At 38.6% G+C, this 19,682-nt stretch overlaps 1 protein-coding gene across 1 annotated transcript; it reads right to left on the bottom strand.

Moving 5' to 3' along the window:
• Positions 1–2,889: 2,889 nt before the first annotated feature.
• Positions 2,890–5,391, bottom strand: LOC131143871 (probable leucine-rich repeat receptor-like protein kinase At1g35710). Its single transcript, XM_058092234.1, has one exon. It carries the CDS (start codon positions 5,067–5,069, stop codon positions 3,120–3,122), a length of 1,950 nt encoding a protein of 649 aa, XP_057948217.1. The 5' UTR covers positions 5,070–5,391; the 3' UTR covers positions 2,890–3,119.
• Between the last annotated feature and the right edge of the window lie 14,291 nt (positions 5,392–19,682).

The following is a 19,682-nucleotide window of genomic DNA, read 5'->3' as shown; positions in this document are numbered from 1 at the left end:
GTTGATGTATAGTCCATGTCTTTGATCAAGATAGTAAGAAAGATTGCCGATTGTTCTTATGGATGTAGGCATTGCGGAACCACGTAATTCCTTTGTGTCTTTTGTTATTACTTTCATATAATCTGTGTGGTTGTGTTGTTCTGTATTTTACCATTGAGTGCTGCGGTTTTTTGAAACCCGATATTCCGCTGTGCAATTCAATTTCAACAACAGGTAATCTTATAATGATGGCGACATTTTGCAGCGTTATTGTCGCCTCGCCACAATGAAAATGAAATGTGTGTGTCTCAGACCTCCAACGCTATAGCAATGCACCAATTAAGTGGTTGTCGATTTGAATGTGCCGAATCTAGTACAGTCGATAGAACCCTACTCGTTCAATCCACGGAATACTTCTAGGATCAGCATACCACTGTATTTCTAATGTGCGCGTACACTAACGCCCTTTAAAGGCTAAATAATCCTCCTCCCATGCCCTATAGGAGGGATCTAAGGTCCCTAGTGTCAAGATAGAAGAATCAGTTGGACCAAACTCTATGCCTTAATATTAAATATAATGGATATCTAAAATAAAAGTCAAAACTAAAATTTATAATGGTGGTGGGAAGTGTGCAAGAGAAAGGTCATATACGAGTAGATGGGGAGCCCATGAAAACTAATGCATTTATAAATAGGGGGTTGGGCCGGAAGGGGAGCATGCATCGGGGGGGGGGGGAAGCATGCTACGTGTGGGGGGGAGGGGGGGGGGGGCATGCGTGACAGCCTATCACCAACTATCAGGGGGGAGCACAAGTGAAGGAAGGAATGACTAGGGCTTGGCCATGTGGGACAAACCAACTTTCCAAAAATCGATTTTATCGCTTTAAGGTTTCTTTTTTTTTTTTTGCTTCCTATGACTTGCTATTAGTGTGCAGTCTACGCACGCTGAACACCAGGCAGAAAAATCAACTTTTGGAAAGTCAATTTTTTAACTTTTTTTTTCTCACATATTTTTCGTGTGCTCACTGGCAACGTGGCAATCAACTGTCACATCAGCTGACACCTGCTGTTTTGTCCGATTGACTGTAGATTTTTTAATTTTTTTTTAAATATGCAATCCACATTTGCGAAATACCCACCCCCCCCCCCCCCCAAATAGAACATATTTGTATTTTTCCTCTTTTTTTCCCTTAATAATTTTGTAAAAAACTCGAAAAGAGAGTCCAAGACTAACAAACAGAGGTTTTTCCCATTTTATTATTAAAATAAAATAAAATATTAAATAATACTCTACTTGGGAAAAAATTTCCCAATCTAATGCTCACATAATCTCGCAGCTTTTTACTGCAAGATTTAACACTCGTCAGGAAATTGGAGGCCGCGAGATCTGAACGTAGAGGCCAAATCTTGCAGGATGGTCCTGCGAGATTTGCATGGGCGTGTTCGGCCGAGATGAGGGTTGCATGGGCGTGTTCTATAGAGCCTCGGGTGGTGCCGTTGTTGATGGAGTGGAGTTTGGAGCCGTCGAAGTAGTCTGGAGTGTCTTCCCATTCTTTGCGTTTTCCTGCATTCCTGGTGAATGGAAAATTGCATATTTGCAGACTGAACACAGAATTTTAATTCAACTAGCATCTAAAGGTTTAACTCATAAATCAGAAAGCAAAATGACCAAAACAATTTAAATCAGGTTTACCTCTTCTCCACAACTCCCACATTGATCTTAAATCAAACAAGGCACATTCACAGTAAATATTTTTTTTGCTTCCTGAAAAGTTTAACAAAGTTTTCTGTGAAAATTTATTAAAAAAAAATATAAAACTTTTGATATAATAAAAGTAGTTATGCATTCATAATCTCATATTCAGTCACCAAAAAAAAAAAACAAATTCCCAATTTTTTAGAGAAAACATTTCTATTAAACGAAAAACTTGTAGTGTTTAAATAAAAACTTCTCCCCATAAAATTTAGAAATCAATCCTCTAGTTTTTAGAGTTTATGCTAGATTCTAGGAAAATCTTTTTCAAAGTTTTTTATTTTTTCCAAATTTATTTCTCAAGTTTATTCCACCAAGAATTTTGTACCCCCACCAACATCAATGCTAGTCGCTGCCTCCTCTGCCATCGTCACCAACCTTCACCACTATTACCAACATCATCACAATCAGTACTGCTGCAACCACCACTCACTAGAAAACAGGGAGAGAAAGGGAGACTGTGGATGTACAAGATTGAAATGGAAAAAAAAAAACAATTTGTAAAATACTGTATTATGGGAGCCGGAGGGAGCCCGAAGACGCTGTTGGAGGAGGAAGAGAGAGCCATTGCAGAGAAAGGTTTCTACTTGACATTGTTCCTCTGCATTCTCCGAGGCAGATCAACGATCAAAGCTCTTGAAATTTTTTTAATTTGTGAAATTAATCCCAGACGAAACTTGACGACGAGATCAATAGCTACCAGACCATCACCGTCCTCACCCTCAACAATGCCGCCATGTCCGCCATTACCGGCCATCAATACTCTCTGGCCGTCATAAAAAACATGCTCAGCCTCCATGTCCTCCTCGAATACTTCGACGGCTCCAAACTCCACGCCATCAACAACGGGACCACCCTTTTCTCAGCTCCATAGAAAACGCCCGTGCAACCCTCATCTCGGCTCCATAGAACACGTGCAAATCTCGCAGGACCATCCTGCGAGATTTGGTCACTACGTTTAATTGTCGCAACCTCCAATTTCGGGACATGTGTTAAATCTCGCAGTACCAAACTGCGAGATTATGTGAATATCAGATTGAGAATTTTTTTATCCAAATAGAGTATTATTTAATATTTTATTTTATTTTAATAATAAAATGGAAAAAAACTCTAAAAAACATGCTTCAAGAGGGCAAGTCCTAGGACACGAGAGAAGGTTTTCAAACATCATATCTAACCAATTTTGGAAAGTGATCGATAGTCTGCAACATCAATCCAGTGAATAGAGCTATGGACCCCCCAAGTGAAAAGCAGAGTACATGAAAATGAAACGAGCGAAAGAAAGAAAATCGTTTTTCCTTCTTCCATTTTTTCTCCTTGCGGAAAAGAACGATCGGAAAAACGATGAAAAGCTCTGCAGCCTTGTGAAAAAGTTGTATGCCAATCATCACCGGGAGCGCTTACATGGAGGCAGGGGAGCTCCACACAGGCCAGGATTATCCTTAAAAGAAGATGCAGGGAAAACGCCTTTGTGAGGAGGGATCCGTCCGCTCAATCTGTTCCCGGAGACGTTGAATTCTTGAAGATTATTCAAGTTCATCACGGTCGCAGGAATAGACCCACTCAGCTTGTTCTGCGAAAGCACAAGTTCCGTCAATCCCGTGGCATTCCCAAGCTCCTCCAGTATCGGCCCAGAAAGCCCATCTTTTTCAAGCCTCAGCACCTGCAATCCCCTCAGCTTCCCCAGCGATATGGGAATGGATCCCCTCAAAGGGTTCCGCGAAAGATCCAGCAGTTGCAGAGACGACATCACGGGTTTCTCCCCGATGTCCTTGTCGATTGGACCCGTGAACTTATTGTTAGAAACATCGATGGAGTTGAAGTAGCCTAGTGGGTCTTGCCGTTCTTTCCCAAATATTGGTTCCAGGCGGCCGGCGAGCTTGTTGGAGTGGAGATCGAGGTCCATCAGAAGAGAAAGCTTCTTAAACTCAATTGGTATTGAAGATACGAATCCGTTGTTAGATAAGTTGAGGAATGAAAGACTGGTTATGTTTCCGATCCAAGAAGGCAATTTCCCGGATAATTCATTGCTCGATAAATCCAGGGTAGATATAGATGATGAAGATAACCAGCCCGGAAGCTCCCCTTTCATTCCAGTTCCCGCCATTCGTAGCCGGAAAACTTTCAATTTAGAAAACCACTGTGGCAAGCTCACCAGCCCAAGAGGATTGAAAGACAGATCCAAGCTCTGTAAATTCTGTAATCGAGCTAGCTGAGGTGGGATTCGACCCGAGAGTTGGTTTCTGGATAACTCAAGTGCCTGCAGATTTCGCAAATTGCCGAAACTTGAAGGGATTTCCCCCGTAAATCTGTTGTTGGAGAACAATATATCAGTTAGGTTGGTTAATCGGCCAATTGTCGCCGGTAATTCTCCGCTGAGCTGGTTGTTCTCAAGGATAAGTCTTTGGACATTTGAGAGATTGCCCATTGATGGAGGTAATCTGCCCGTGAGCTTGTTTTCTGAGATTCTGCAAAATTGCAGGGAGCTAAGCCCGGCGATGGACGGAGGAATGCTTCCGGTGAGACGGTTCTGGTTGAGATACATCAATTTCAATTTGGAAAGCGCGCCAATGGAACTGGGAATGCTTCCGGTGATTTGATTTTCGGACAAATCGAGAAAATTGAGGCTCTTAAGCATGCCAATCGAAGGAGGAAGAGTACCGGAGAAATTGTTTCCGTGGAGATCAAGGTTAGTGAGCGAAACCAATTTGCCTATTTCAGGTGGAATCGCGCCGGATAAATGATTTCCAGAGAGACCCAGTTCGGAGAGTGAAATTAAAGATTGAATTGCAGAGGAAGTAACAATGCCGGAAAGGGAATTGTCACCGAGAAAGAGCTTCTGTAGCCGGACAAGGAACCGGAACGAAGTGGGAATTGGACCGGTCAGGTTGTTCGTGTCGAGGAAGAGATGGACGAGGTGGGTTAACTTGCCGAGTTCAGGCGGGATGTGACCTTGCAAGTCCTTGAGATTGCTGAGGTCAAGGAGTCGGAGGGAGGAGAGATTGCCGAGAAACGGCGATAGAGTGCCGGACATTGAGGTGTCGGTGATGAAGTCTTCGCCGGCGACGAGACCCGGGCGCGAGACGTTGACGACTCGGCCGGAGGGAGCGCAGTCGATGCCGTCCCAGGCTGTGCAGCAGTCGGAGGAAGAGTTCCATGTGTGGAGCAGTTTGGAGGGGTCGAAGGTGATGCCGCTCTTGAATCGAAGCAGGGCTTCTCTGTCCGCCGGATGGCATGCGTCGGAGGAGAGTATGGGGAATAAGGAAGGCGTGAAGAAGAAAAGAAGAAAGAGCAGTGGGATGGTGAGTTTTGGATCACTGGGAATGGAAATCTCCATTAATGATTAATGGAACAGCCTAATGTGGAAGCCCCCTTTTCCCCCGTTCATAAGTAGCCTTTGGAAACGTGGCTTTTACTCCACATATTTGAGGGTTTTTAACATTCTGAAAAAATGCTAGCCCTTCTCAATTTGTTTATCTGATCAAATGAGCCTCTTACTTTGACATTCAGCTCAGATAATGCATTTCTTAATTTATGAACTTTTTTCTGTCCCCAAATAGAAATTTCCCTTTTCTTGTGAATTCTCTTTCACGTGAAATAGAAGCACTCAAGTTTGTAAAATGGTTCGAGAGTTAATATATAAAATAGTCTTTTCATCCCCATCAGCTCACATTATACCAGTGGAGGCACCAGTAGCTTTTTCACATATTTACGTATCTATAAATTATTAAACCTTCATTTTACTTGATAATATTTACATCTAATTATAATGAAAATTCTAAAAAAATGAATTAATCTGGAGCCCAAATTTCACAAATCAAGCTGTCGAAATTGAATTTTTTTTTTAAATAAAAAAGTGAAGTATAATTTAATAAAAGTCTAGAATTTGTTGTGTAATCTACACGGTGGGCTCTTAAAAGGGGCAATCCCAAAACTGTGGCAGGCAATGTGGAAGGGTAACTTGCCAATGACGGGTCAATGAATGAGAATGTGTAGGAATAGGAGGAGGATCACATGCATAGGGATGGGGGATATGAGAATTATGAAACACTGGTACATCGGATAACTATGAAAGAGAGGGGGTGCGTGCGTGCGAGCGGTGATCATGTTGGGCTTGGCAGTGCCTTGAAGTTTGGGGGATCATGGAAAGTTGGACCAAAACGGTATGGGCATTTATATTATATATCTTATAATTAGGGTGCGTCCCTGTAAAACTAAAACCAGCTCACTTCAAATTGACGCCGAAGTGCGCGGCAAGTGGGTTGGATAAGGGGACTTCGACCGCGTCGTCAGAACGGTGGGATGGCGGACTTCGACTACTTTTAATTTATAGCTTTGTCTCGATCTTTTGTTTGTTCTATTATTTAATTACTTATTATTTTTTTTGTTATTATTATCATATAATTATATATTTTTAAGAGGCTGAAATGTAATTTGATCACAACAAACATGAGAAAGAATCCAAATATGATATAGAACTTTAGTTTAGTGAACTTAATGTTATGAAAACCATAAAAAAAAATTGATGACGGTCACCCCTTTGTTTTTTTTACTATCATAAATTCTTTACTATCCTTATTTTTCTATGAAAAGACCCTCTATCCCTCTCATTTTGATACACACATTGCATGCTTAAAATAAGTAGACATATATAAATAATTAGAGAAAATGAGAGATAGAGATAAGAGAGATATTTTGTACAAGACAAGTTCCAAATCATCTTATAATTTCTCCCAAAATAATGAAGTTTTTTATCTCATTCGCCCGCAGAGTAGGTATAGTCAAATCACGTAAAATTTCTACCTCGTCTCTATTTATCTTCTTTTTTTTTTTTTTTAAAGAAGGGCGGTACCTCCATTTATTTATTGATAACCCGTCACTTTTGGCGGAGGAATACCGTGGTTACAAGACAATCAATGAGAGATAACAAAAGACAAACGTTAAAAATCTCCCAAAGAACAACACCAACATCCAGCCAAAACCGGGTTACAAGTCCAAACAAAACAAAACAAATCGGACCTACAAAACAAATCTCACACAACATAACAAAAGAAAAGAAAAATAACAAAAAACATGAGCAAAAACCGAAAGAAAATCAGCTAAACATACCTCTTATAAGTCATACTCATCTTCTCCAATTTATACAAACCATTGCTAACTTTAGGGAGTTGACTACTATTTGTAAACAAACTATTCCTCCCCATAGCACCTTGTCGAGTCAAGGCATCTGCTACTTTGTTCCCTTCTCTATACGAATGATTTATCGAAAAATCCACTCCCTCTAATAAACCAATAAGCTGCTCCCAAAAATCCCACAAATACCACAATGAGCACTTCCTGACTCTAATCCAATTAACTACAATATTCGAATCAAATTCAATATCGATACAGGTATGACCCAACTGATTGCAAATCTTTATTCCTTCCAACACAGCTCTCAATTCAGCTTCATTATTTGAACAAGAACCAAAATATTTTGAAAAACCAAATACAAAAGAACCTGTATGGTCTCTAAGGATGCCACCACCACCCGCCGGCCTTGGGTTCCCCAGGCTGCTCCCATCCAAGTTTAGTTTCAACCTCCCTTGCCTCGGTTTTATCCATCTTACACTTTGCATAATTTTAATTCTTTTATTCACAATTTGCACTTCCAGATTCTGCAAAACCCGAAAATCAGCATCCTTTAACTGAACACTTTCTGTCATGTTCCTACTCAAAACCTCCACCCAATACTTAATGGAGAGCCACACATCAGTTCTACTTTCTAATTTTCCTCCCATTCTAGCCACACATCTCCTTCTCCACAGCCTCCACACTACTAAACAAGGAATCAAACCCATCAATGAACCCAGTTAAGAGAACCTAGAAGCCCTATTAAACCACATTTGGACTCTTTCTTTCCAACTTTGTTGCCTAAGGAAAGGAACACCTACCTCCACCGAAACCTTCCTCCAAACCTCAGAAGCAAGGTCTCCCTTATTTAACACATGCTCCAAATCTTCAGATTGCCTCATCTCACAACAATTACATGCTGAAATAAGAGAAAACCCCACCCTTCTCACCTTTTCATCAACACTTAGGCATTCAAAAGCAGTCTTCCACATACAAATAGAAATTTTCTTCGGTAACCATTTGTTCCAAACCCACTTAGCCCAATCAAATTTTGGAGCTCTAACTCTGATAACATCCCATGCGGATTTTGTATTAAAGTAGCCATCCTTTTTCGGGAGCCATAACTGAATGTCCGAAAAATTTCTAAGATTTCCCACCTTTTCCATCACTTCATCCGCTTTATTAAACCCCAGAATCCTCTGCAAATTTTTCACATCCCACGCATTGTTGATAACCAAATCTTTTAATTTGATATGAGATTGTGCATCATTTGGACAATTTGCATACAAAGGTCCTGAATCTAGAAACTTATCATACCACAATTTTACATTTCATTCTCTAACCTTCCACTTAGATTTACTTAACAGATCAGGCATACCCTGCAGAACTTTCCTCCAAAAGGAAGAATCTGATCCATGCGATCTACAAAGAGCAATATGTCCTCCTTTCACATATTTAGCTTTAAAAAATCTAGCCCATAAAGAATTCTGCGTTAATAAATGCCAACCAAATTTCATGAATAAAGACCTTTGCACTTCCGAAATGTCCCTTACTCCAATGCCCCCCTCCTCCACAGGAACACACAATTTCTTCCAAGCCCTCCATTTCATATTTTCTTTTCCATCCTTAAATCCCCAGAAAAAAGAAGCAAACATACCTTAAATCTTTTTAATCACCAGTTTCGGTACATTTAGAACAGCTAACAGATGTAATGACATACTTGAAAGCACATGTCTCAACAAAACAAGACGACCTCCTTGAGACAATAGTTTACTTTTCCAGCCCTCAACTCTCTTACTGATTTTTTGGATTAAAGGGTCAAAATGACAGCCTTTCAATTTACCATCCACTATTGGCACACCCAAATACGTAAAAGGAAATTTACCCTCAATAAAACCAATCTCTTGAAGAATTTCTCCTTTCCTATGAACACCCAACTTGTTTGAGAAAAAAATAGCTAATTTATCTTTATTCACCATCACCTCCATTAACTTACTAACAGATTTTTTTCCAACATTAGCAAAAATAACAACATCATCCGCGTACATTAAATGCGATATAATAGGTGCACCACACGGGTGTGCAAATGGTAAAATCCGCTTCTCAGACAACTTTTTTTTAATTAATTTAGAAAGAATTTCTTCCATGATGATGAAAATATATGGCGACAACGGATCCCCTTGCCTCAAACCCCTTTTTGACTTGAAGAAACCTCTATAAGTGTTATGCATCATGACAGAAAACCATGGAGTGGAAATACAATTCTGAATCAACTTACAAAACCAGTTTGGAAAACCAAGAGCCTTAAAAATCTGATCTACCACCTGCCACTCCACTCGATCATACGCTTTGCTCATATCAATCTTTAACATTATATTACCTCCTCTCACCCGCCTATGTAATAATTTTGTCATCTTTTAAATAAGCGTTATATTTTCAAAAATATTCCTCCCTTTCACAAAAGCACCTTGTTCTAAAGAAATTAAATCACTCATCACCAACGAAAGCTTACCAACAAGGATTTTAGAGAAAATTTTATAGATTACATTACAAAGACTTATCGGCCGAAATTTATCAAAAGACTGAGGATCCTTTACCTTAGGAATAAGCACTATGTAAAAGGAACAAAAATACCGAGGCAACATATCACCTCTGAAAAATTCTTTTACCGCATCCATCACATCATTTTTAATAATCTTCCAACAGGTAATATAAAAAGAAGACCCAAACCCATCAGGTCCCGGGCTACTATTCACAGAAATAGACGAACAGCTCATAAACCTCCTCCTCGGTCGGGTCTTCACTTAGCTGACCTATAGACTCCTCAGAAACTACTGACTGGATAATATCTTCCAGGTTTGACCTTTGCTCCAAACTATTTTGTCCTAAGAATTGCTCAAAATACTTCACAGCCTCATCATTTACCATTTGCCTATTTTCTAACACCGAACCATCAGGAAGCGTCATTGAATTTACACAAAAATTTCGTCTCTTTTGCATCATTACAGCATGGAAAAACTTTGAATTTTGATCCCCGTCTATCAACCATTTCACCTTTGCTTGTTGCGCCAATCGAACCTCTTCCCTTCTATATCAAACCTCCAATTCAGTTTTAGAAACAAGGAACTTTTCTTCAACTGATTCCGAGTATTCTGTCTGCAGTAAATTCTCATAATTTTTCACCCTTTCCTCCAACTCTCGAATAAAACTACCAACACGACTGAAGATCTGTTTGTTCCACACCCTGAGCCTTTGTTTTAGCCTTTTTAATTTACCCGCCAATTTACACAATCCTGAATCTGCCACAATGTGTTCTCTCCAAGATGATTCAACCATTTCCAAAAAATCCTTATGTGACGTCCACATGTTCTGAAACCTAAACGGCGCTGGCCCATACCTCTCCATACTCGCACACAGCTGTAATAAGATAGGAGAATGATCTGAAGTATCTCTTTTCAACAAAGAAGTCTTAGCTTCACCATATTTTATAGAAAAAACATTATTAATCAACACCCTGTCCAATTTCGCCCAACTTCTTCTCAAACCTTGTTGGCCATTACACCATGAAAATTGACTTCCTTTGAATTTGAGGTCCAATAACCCACAACTATTTATACAACCATTGAATTCAGCCATAGACAAACCCAAGCGAGGTCTACCTCCCACCCTTTCCTCATTTGACCGAATTACATTAAAATCTCCCATAACAACCCAAGCCACGTCAACACTCGACATCCCCTGAAGCTGTTCCCATAAATCTCTTCTCTCAATATGATAACATTTAGCATATACAAAAGTAAGAAGCAAGGAGTCTCTATCATCTGTTACCAAAACTGTCACACATTGATTTAAGGTACCCACCCAATCCACTTGAACATCATCTTTCCAGAACAACCAAATCTTTCCACCTTCCTCTACATGAGAGCAAAAGTTAGTAAACTGCAAATACCTCGCCCACCTTTGTATCTTTTCTATATCTTGAAAAGGTTCCGAGACTGCCAAAATCAAAACTTTCTGATCCTTCATGATTTGTTTCAATCTTCTCTTCGACGTGCCCAACCCTCTTATATTCCAAAACATAATTTTTTCAATCATAGGTTCAACTTTTGAGGTATTGCCTTAGACCTCTTAGACTTTCTCACTTGTCCATCATCTTTCTTTCTTCCTTCTAAATCACCCACTGTCACATTACCTGGATCAGAATAATATTCTTTTTGAGTATCAATGCAAACTTCCAAATCTCCCTCAGATACCACATCATAATTATCCCTCTATAATCCACCCTCCACTTCACCCTCTCTTTCATCCACCTCCTCCACTAAAATCAACTCTTCATCCTTATCCTTTTCAACTTTTCCCCTCCCCCCTTCATGAACAATTCCGATTTCCTGAACAGACCTAGAACAATCTCCCCGTTCTACCTGCACCCCTGACTTTTGGTCTTTACAACGATCAACTTTCTCTCCACTATTTTTCTCTACCAAATTAACTTCCTCCACTTTTTTAGTACCTACATTATTAACCTCATTCACAATTTCTTTATTTTTCTCAATCACCTTCGACGGACCATTCACAATTCCATCATTCTTCTCCTCCATCCGTTGTTCCTGACTCTTCAAAATAGGATCTTCCTCTTCAACTATCATATTCTCTTTTTTATTCACTTTTTTCCAAACCATCTCATCTACCTCCTTTCTCATACCTACCTTCCTTTTATCCTTAGACTTAACTCCAAACCGGCATACTACTTTAGTGTGACCTTGTCTACAACATTTGCTACAATAGAAACCCCTCTTCTCATATATTACCCTTTGCCAATTCTATTTTTGTCCTACCACCAATGGAAAACCCTCCACAGGATCCTTCTGCAAATCCACTTCAACGCATAATCTCGCACATGTGGCTCGTGTTCTATATAACGTGGCATTATCCGTTCCCAAGAATCTACCAAATCTTGTGGCCAAACTCTGTAAACAGTCCATTCTATATAAATGTAAAGGCAGACCCGGTAAGAAAATCCATTGAGGTGCGATTGATGGCTCCTTGTTGACATCAAAATTCACGGACCAATTAAAAAGCCGAAATTGGCACCCTGCCACCCATCTTCCTTCTCGTGCCCATGCATGAATATAATCCTTTTCGTTTACCAAATGCAACAGAACATGGTAGTTCTCCATGAAACTTATCATGGGGACTTCAGAGAGACCCCAGGATTGAATAATATGCCTTTGAAGGACATCAATAGACGGCCTTGCAGAAAGAAATTTAAGCACCAATGCAAACTTCAGATCCTCCGCAGCCTTTTCCATCTCCACATCCGACAAAACAAAACCTAATTCTCCATTAATTAGTTCCGGTTTCCTCAATGGGATTTTGAATTTTGAAGATGGAATTGGCCTCTTCAAGGCTTCCACAAACGATTTTCCCCCAACGAAACCTTCCCCCTTTTCAATCTTAATATCCCCCAAACCACTCGCTAGCTCCCGTATACTAGCATCAACACCTCCCCTTAACCCTCCGGTAACAGTTACCGAAGATGGTTCAGTCATGTCTGCAGTCTTGTAGATCTTCTTACATCTTTTATAACACGTCATCAGCACGAGACTCTAATTATCTGAGATATTTCTTTAAATCTTATTTAACTTATTTCTTATAAGTTTTACTTCATAAGAGCATAATATTTTCAAGAAGAGAATATGTATTTTAAAGTTTAAAGAGTATTAATCTCCAGAAGAGATGATAAGATATACCTCCTGAAGAGGCAATATATTTAATCTCTCGAAGAGATAAACCTCTTGAAAATGCTATGTATCTAGTTTCTAGAAGAGATGATAAATATTTATCTCCTGAAGAGGGTATATTTTTAGCCTCTCGAAAAGATGTTAAAATCGACCTCTTAAAGAGGTGAGACGTTTATCCTCCAGATGAGATAGTACATTTAACTTTTGGAAAAATGGTAAATTATTACCCATTTCCATATTGTAATTGTAATCATACTCCTGAAGAGTATAAATTGAGAAAAAAAATAATGTTCCTAAAGAAACATATTTAAGTACCCCTAGAAAGGTGAAAGTAATATTGTATCTATTATTATCTTAATTTTATTTTAGTTTTTACATTTTATTTTTTTAAATTGCCTTATTATTATTAATTTATTCAAATGTCAAACCTAAGTAAAGTTGAATTTGTTCCCCTTGATATCAAAGGCAACAATTATTTATAATGAATTCTCGATGTTGATATCCATCTAAATACAATAAACTTGGGAAACACTATTTTATATGAAAATACTGCATCCCTATAGGATCACGCAAAAGTTATGATCTTCTTTCGTCACCATTTAGATGAAGAATTAAAGACTGAATACCTCACTATCAAAGACTCACTTATCTTATAGAAAAATTTAAAAAATAAATATGATTATTAAAAGATTGTTGTTAATTTTACTGTAATCCCAAGAGGAGGTGAATTGGTATTTTAAAATTTCTCTCCTAGGTCAATTAACCAGTAACATTTTTACACAACGCTAAGGTCAATCTAGTGCAGATATAAAATAAATCAATATATATATATATATATATATATATGCTGAAATTAAATTACACAAGTAAGCTAATTACGCATGCAAGGTAAAATAGGTAAAGAGAGATAACACCAGATATGTTATCGAGGTTCGGCAAAATGTCTACATCCTCGCCTTAGCTCACAAGCACAAGGATTATAGTACTAAGGCTCACTTTATGGATGAAGCGGCACCGAAATACAACCAGGTCAAATTAACACAGGACTAATCTCAACCTTTACAACCAATCCTTTCAGGCTGGATTAACACCCTCTCAGGCCACGCCTAGAATACAACAGAATCACAATACAATTTGTGTACAAAATATTTGCTTCTTAATCAAGCATATTTGCACCAGTATCAATCAATGCACACTAATCATGTAAGAACAATAAGATCAGTGATATATGTATGCAATCAACACTTAAAGTAATGACTATATCCAATCAAGCACTAGAGTATATTAAGCACAAGAGTGTATCAACAAGTTAATCTTTGAAACTATATATAGATGTAAATCTTAATCACAGTTTAGGGTTTCAAAGATTTCTACTAAGAGTATTCTAAATATCTCTAAAAAATATTTTCTCAATATTCAAGCACAAGAGATATTCGAAAAATGAGCTTGTGAAAAGATTTTTGCACACTTAAAAATACAAGTTCAGTGAGTCTTGCAATGAAGATGCAAAGACTCACTAACTACAAGATTTTACCCACACACAGATTTTTTAAATAAAATCGGGAAAAAAATCTATGCTTAACTCTCAATCAAAAATCAAACAAAAAATGTATACAATGAGAGTTTTTAGCAAATGAAAATAATGTAAAATCACTCAAAAAATTGTCACAATGATTGATTTAGCAAATGAATGATTGTATGAGAGAGTATAGGCATTGTATGAAAGAATAAGCTTTGAAAAATTTCAGAAGATTTTGTTGCTAATCAAAATGTTAATCAATCACTAATCTGAGCAAATTAACTTGTATTTATAGACTTGGCCATTTTTATAACCATTGGGGATACATAGGGAATTATTAAATTTATTTTAAAAGAGTTTAAGAAAATTAACCCTATTTAACCCTATTTAACTGCAGTAAAAATTAGGCCAACCTGAGAGATTCGGTCAACCAAGCCATAGGTTTGGCCGCACGAACACACACATTAGAAAAATGAACTTTTCAATATTCAGGTGACTGAACGAGGATTTGGTCTATTGACCAAAGCGATTTCCAATATGTTTGTGGCTCGGTAGCCTGGTCTCAAGTTCGGTTCACCAAACTCACATGTTCGGTCACCTGAGGGTGATTTGAATGCTAATATTCAGGCGCCCGAGTAGTTGGAAAATTCAGGGTAAATGTTTGTGTAACAATCAGAGAAATTTTCAACAATTTAAAATAACAAGGAAGATAGAAGGGAAGAAAGAATAAATTCGAAAAGGTGGTAGCAAGCATTTGTCGACGAACAAGACTGGTCTCGTTGACGAATGTTCTGTATTGGCTCGTCGACGAGGGTACATGTCTCATTGACAAGGAATTACCGAGAGGAGTTCTTCGCATGACTGAAATTCATAGACGAGTTGGCTGTCTCGTCGATGAACTAAAAACTAGGACTCGTCGATGAATCGACGTGTCTCGTCAACGAATCCCTGTGTATAAATAGTGGGTTTCTTTCATTTTAGCGCGAATTTCTTGCATGTCCTCTCTCTCTCTCTAGGAATTTTGCCCCTTCCACCTTCTCTCTTTGTTTTCGAGCTGGATTTAACTCGGTTCGACGATCGGAAGTTACCACGAGACTCTTGGAAAAATTCTCTGCAACATATGCAGAGTGAATCATTGATCTGAGTAGTTTTGGAAACATCCCAAAATCAAGATAAATGAGTTATTTTGGATTTTCCTCAGCAAATATTGTCATTTAGAACCTAGGAAGTGTTATATGGGTGTTTTGCTAAGATTTGAGGAATTTGGAATTTCTGAATTATAGGGTCTCGTTTTGTTGATTTTGGGTCGAATTTCGAGGAACGGGTAAGGGGAAATATTTTATAATGGCCTTTTTATAATTTTAAATGACTAGTTTTGCATATGAAATTTTATATATATACAGGTATAATTTCTAAACCTTGATGGTATTGAAATGTTGTTTTTAGATAAATAAATTATATTGGGAAAAATCATGTGGTTGAAACCATTTTTGATAATTAAATGATTGTGAACATTGTGGAATGAAGAATTATTGAGAATGCGAATATTGTTTGATTGTGAATTCTGGCTGGTGGAATATGTTGATGCGGTGATTACTATGGTAGAATTATGGATATGTTGAATGATTGGTTGTTGTTGATTTGAGTTGTGGTTCATGTAAATTACGATATAGCGTTGGCAGTGGTATGAGGAGGTCATTATATCATACCTGGTATAACCGTTATACAATATTGGCAGTGGTATGAGGAGGTCATTATATGGACGTTTATATTGGGAGGTAAACATTGGCAGTGGTGTGAGGAGGTTGTTTACTTATTTACTATGAACAGAGTGTTGTTTTGAGTCATGTATGGACCAGTCCTGTGTGAATATTTATGCTGTGATTTGGTTAGTCCTGTGTGGACATTTGTGTTGTGATTTGTTAGGGTCCTGTGTGGACGATTACATGATATGTGGATGTAAACCCTATGTGGGTAAATATTTGAAATTGTATGAATATTCTTGGGATTGATTGTGATATGGGTATAAGTGTGACTTTAATTAATTAAGTATTTATGGTAAAGTAGATTACTCCAACCGAGGGCTTGCTGAGAAAGGTGAGTACTCTAGTAATTAATTATGGGTACCAGAGTAGAGGGAAGCCACTTGTATGGGAGGGCGATCTTCCCTATTCTCGGTGACTTTACCTAAATACATAGCCCGAGGGCTTACTGAGAAAGGTGAGTGCCCTAGTGTTAGCACTAGAGCAGAGAGAAACTACTTGTATGGGCGGGTAGATTTATCTGTTCTCCGGAATTACCAATAAAAATATTGATGATTGTGGAATGTGATTGGTTGGCAAAGTCGTTGACTTTGTGTGATTATGGGCACGATATTTTGGGTCACTTGTGGAACGTGGATGCATTTCTAATAGATATTTTAATTGTATATTAAACACTTCACCCACACACTGTTATAAACTATTTCTTTCTTACGGAGAGATGTCTCACCCCGTCATATGTTAAATCTTTTTAGGTTATCCAAGAGATCGAGCTTCGATATCTCCAGGGCGGGTAGTTTTGTGAGTGAAACTGGAACGAATATGTATTAGTTTTTAAAGATCTTTATATTTCTTTCAGGTTTTGTAATATGGAAAATGTTGTTGTATGATATGAGTTTGCTAATGTGTAAATATAGAATTCTGGTATATTATATTCGATGTATTATAATATTATTTTTTCATCGAGTTAATGGTATCAGAGACGCGTGTCGGTCTCTTAACACTTCGGGCCCCATGTGGTGGGTCCGGGGTGTTACAGTTGGTATCAGAGCATAACAGTCTTGTAGACTTTAAGAGGATTAATACCAAAGTATAGGTTTGAATTAAATAAGGGTACGAATGGGTAGAACAGGGTATTGACAAGAGTTTAAGGTTGTTTCATAATTCGGAGGCAGAAATCCCTTGACAAACTTCTGTGATTTTCTAAATCAATCGATAATTTCAGAAAACCACGGTAACTCCATTGACGGTGATGTTTCCGAGTTGTGAGACCGAGATTTGGAATTTAAATATTGGAAGTTCAAATGATTGTGGATAAATGGATGTTGGATGTTTAATTGAGGATATGGATATTAATTTGGTTTTCCATTATGATGTGTATGTTAAATATATAAAGATGTAGAGAATCTAAATTGCATTTGTTGTACATTTATATTCAAGGATGGATCCTAGAGGCAAGGGTGTGGATGAAGGAGGAGGAAGCGAAATGGGAGCTTCCAGCGGGGACGAGGTTGACACCTCTCGGCTGTTATGAGGAATAGCTCGTCAAGTTAAGGAAGAAATGAGACGGGATATTGGGGGAACAAGCTATCCACCAGTGCACCAGGGTTGCACCATTGATCAGTTTACACGTTTGAAACCCTCGTCTTTTGAGGGTGGCACTGATCCAATTAAGGCTGAGATGTGGATGCAAGAAATGGAGAAAATCCTAGTTGTGTTGAATTGTATTGAGGAGCAGAAGGTCCTCTTCGCCACTCTTAAACTGGCCGGAGAAGCTGAACGATGGTGGCATGCGATGAAACTATTAGAGGAACAGCGAGCGGTACTAATAGCTATGACCTGTAGTCGCTTCAAGCAGATTTTCTACGATTGATATTTTCCCGCCACCACCAGAAATGTAAAGGTGGAAGAATTTTTCAGCTTGACTCAAGGGTGCCTCACTGTTCAGCAGTACGCTGCTAAATTTTTTGAGTTATCTCGTTTTGCACCTTCTATGGTTTCAAATGGATATCAAAATGCGAGGTGGTTTGAGAGGGGCTTGAATAAGAGGATCCATGAGCATATGGCGGGTTTGTAGATTCAGGACTTCACAGAGTTGGTGGAGAAAGCTATGGTGGTAGAGTCGAGTCTGTAGAGGGGTACGAAAGCATCAGAACGAAGGAAGAGGCATACGTCTCCACAATCCCAAAAAAATTTCAAATAAGGATCATGGAGGGGAAACAGAGATACAACGGGCTAGGGGTCAGAAAGAAGTGATCAGGGACGACAAGGTAACTCGTCATGCCCCTATTTCCCTAGATGTAATCAGAGGCATTGGGGAGAATGCGGGGGTAGGAGTGTTGTATGCTACAGGTGCGGAAAACAAAGACATATAGCGCAAGAATGTCAAGAACCGCCGAATAATGCACTAGTCCCGAACCAAAATTAGAATCAAAGGAATAATCTGGTTCCTCGCAGCAACGGAGGCTCGGCGCGTGTCTATATGTTGGGTACACCTAAAGAGGACAACACTAAGGGTCTAGGTAATACGCTTATGTGTAATATGTTTACATTAGTATGTGTGTTAATGTTGTCTGACTTTACATGATTTGATGTTGCACATGTTAGAGTTGCTTGGGATGTGTGAATGTGGTTAATTAGCTTAATGGTATGTAAACGGGTGATTAACGAATTTTGAGGACGAAATTATTTTAAGAGGGGGAGAATGTAACAACCCGGGAAATTTTAAACAATTTAAAATAACAAGAAAGATAGAAGGGAAGAAAGAATAAATTCGAAAAGGTTGCAGCAAGTATTCGTCGACGAACAAGACTGGTCTCGTTGACGAATGTTCTGTATTGGCTCGTCGATGAGGGTACGTGTCTCGTCAACGAGGAATTACCAAGAGGGGTTCTTCGCATGACTCAAATTTGTCAACGAGTTGGCTGTCTTGTTGACGAACTGAGTACTAGGACTCGTCGACGAATCGGCGTGTCTCGTCGACGAATCCCTGTGTATAAATAGTGGGTTTCTTTCATTTTAGCGCAAATTTCTTGCATGTACTCTCTCTCTCTCTAGGAATTTCATCCCTTCCACCTTCTCTCTTCGATTCTGGGCCAGATTTAGCTCGATTCGACGATCGGAAGCTACCACGAGACTCTTGGGAAGATTCTTTGCAACATAGGCGGAGTGAATCATTGATCCAAGTAGTTTGGGAAACATCCCAAAATCGAGGTAAATGAGTTATTTTGGAATTTCCTTAGCAAATATTGTCATTTAGAGCCTAGGAAGTGTTATATGGGTGTTTTGCTAAGATTTGAGGAATTTAGATTTTTGAACTACAGGGTCTCGTTTTGTTGATTTTGGGTAGAATTTCAAGGAGCAGGTTAGGGGAAATATTTTATAATGGCCTTTTTATAATTTTAAATGACTAGTTTTGCATATTAAATTTTATATATATACAGGTATAATTTTCTAAACCTTGATGGTATTGAAATGTTGTTTTTAGATAAATAAATTATATTGGGAAAAATCATGTGGTTGAAACCATTTTTGATAATTAAATGATTGTGGACATTGTGGAATGAAGAATTATTGAGAATACGAATATTGTTTGATTGTGAATTCTAGCTGGTGGAATATGTTCATGTGGTGATTACTGTGGTAGAATTATGGATATGTTGAATGATTGGTTGTTGTTGATTTGGGTTGTGGTTCATGTAAATTACGATATAGCGTTGGCAGTGGTATGAGGAGGTCGTTATATCGTACCTGGTATAATCGTCATACAACATTGGCAGTGGTTTGAGGAGGTCTTTATATGGACGTTTATATTGGGA

This window comes from Malania oleifera, chromosome 1, assembly GCF_029873635.1.
Source record: "Malania oleifera isolate guangnan ecotype guangnan chromosome 1, ASM2987363v1, whole genome shotgun sequence".
Taxonomy (NCBI): Eukaryota; Viridiplantae; Streptophyta; class Magnoliopsida; order Santalales; family Ximeniaceae; genus Malania; species Malania oleifera.
Note: the sequence above shows the minus strand (reverse complement) of the source record. Positions and strands in the feature narration are given on the sequence as shown.

Bases quoted from the DNA above. Each gene is read 5' to 3' on its own strand.
- LOC131143871 (XM_058092234.1), bottom strand. From the start codon at position 5,069: ATGGAGATTTCCATTCCCAGTGATCCAAAACTCACCATCCCACTGCTC.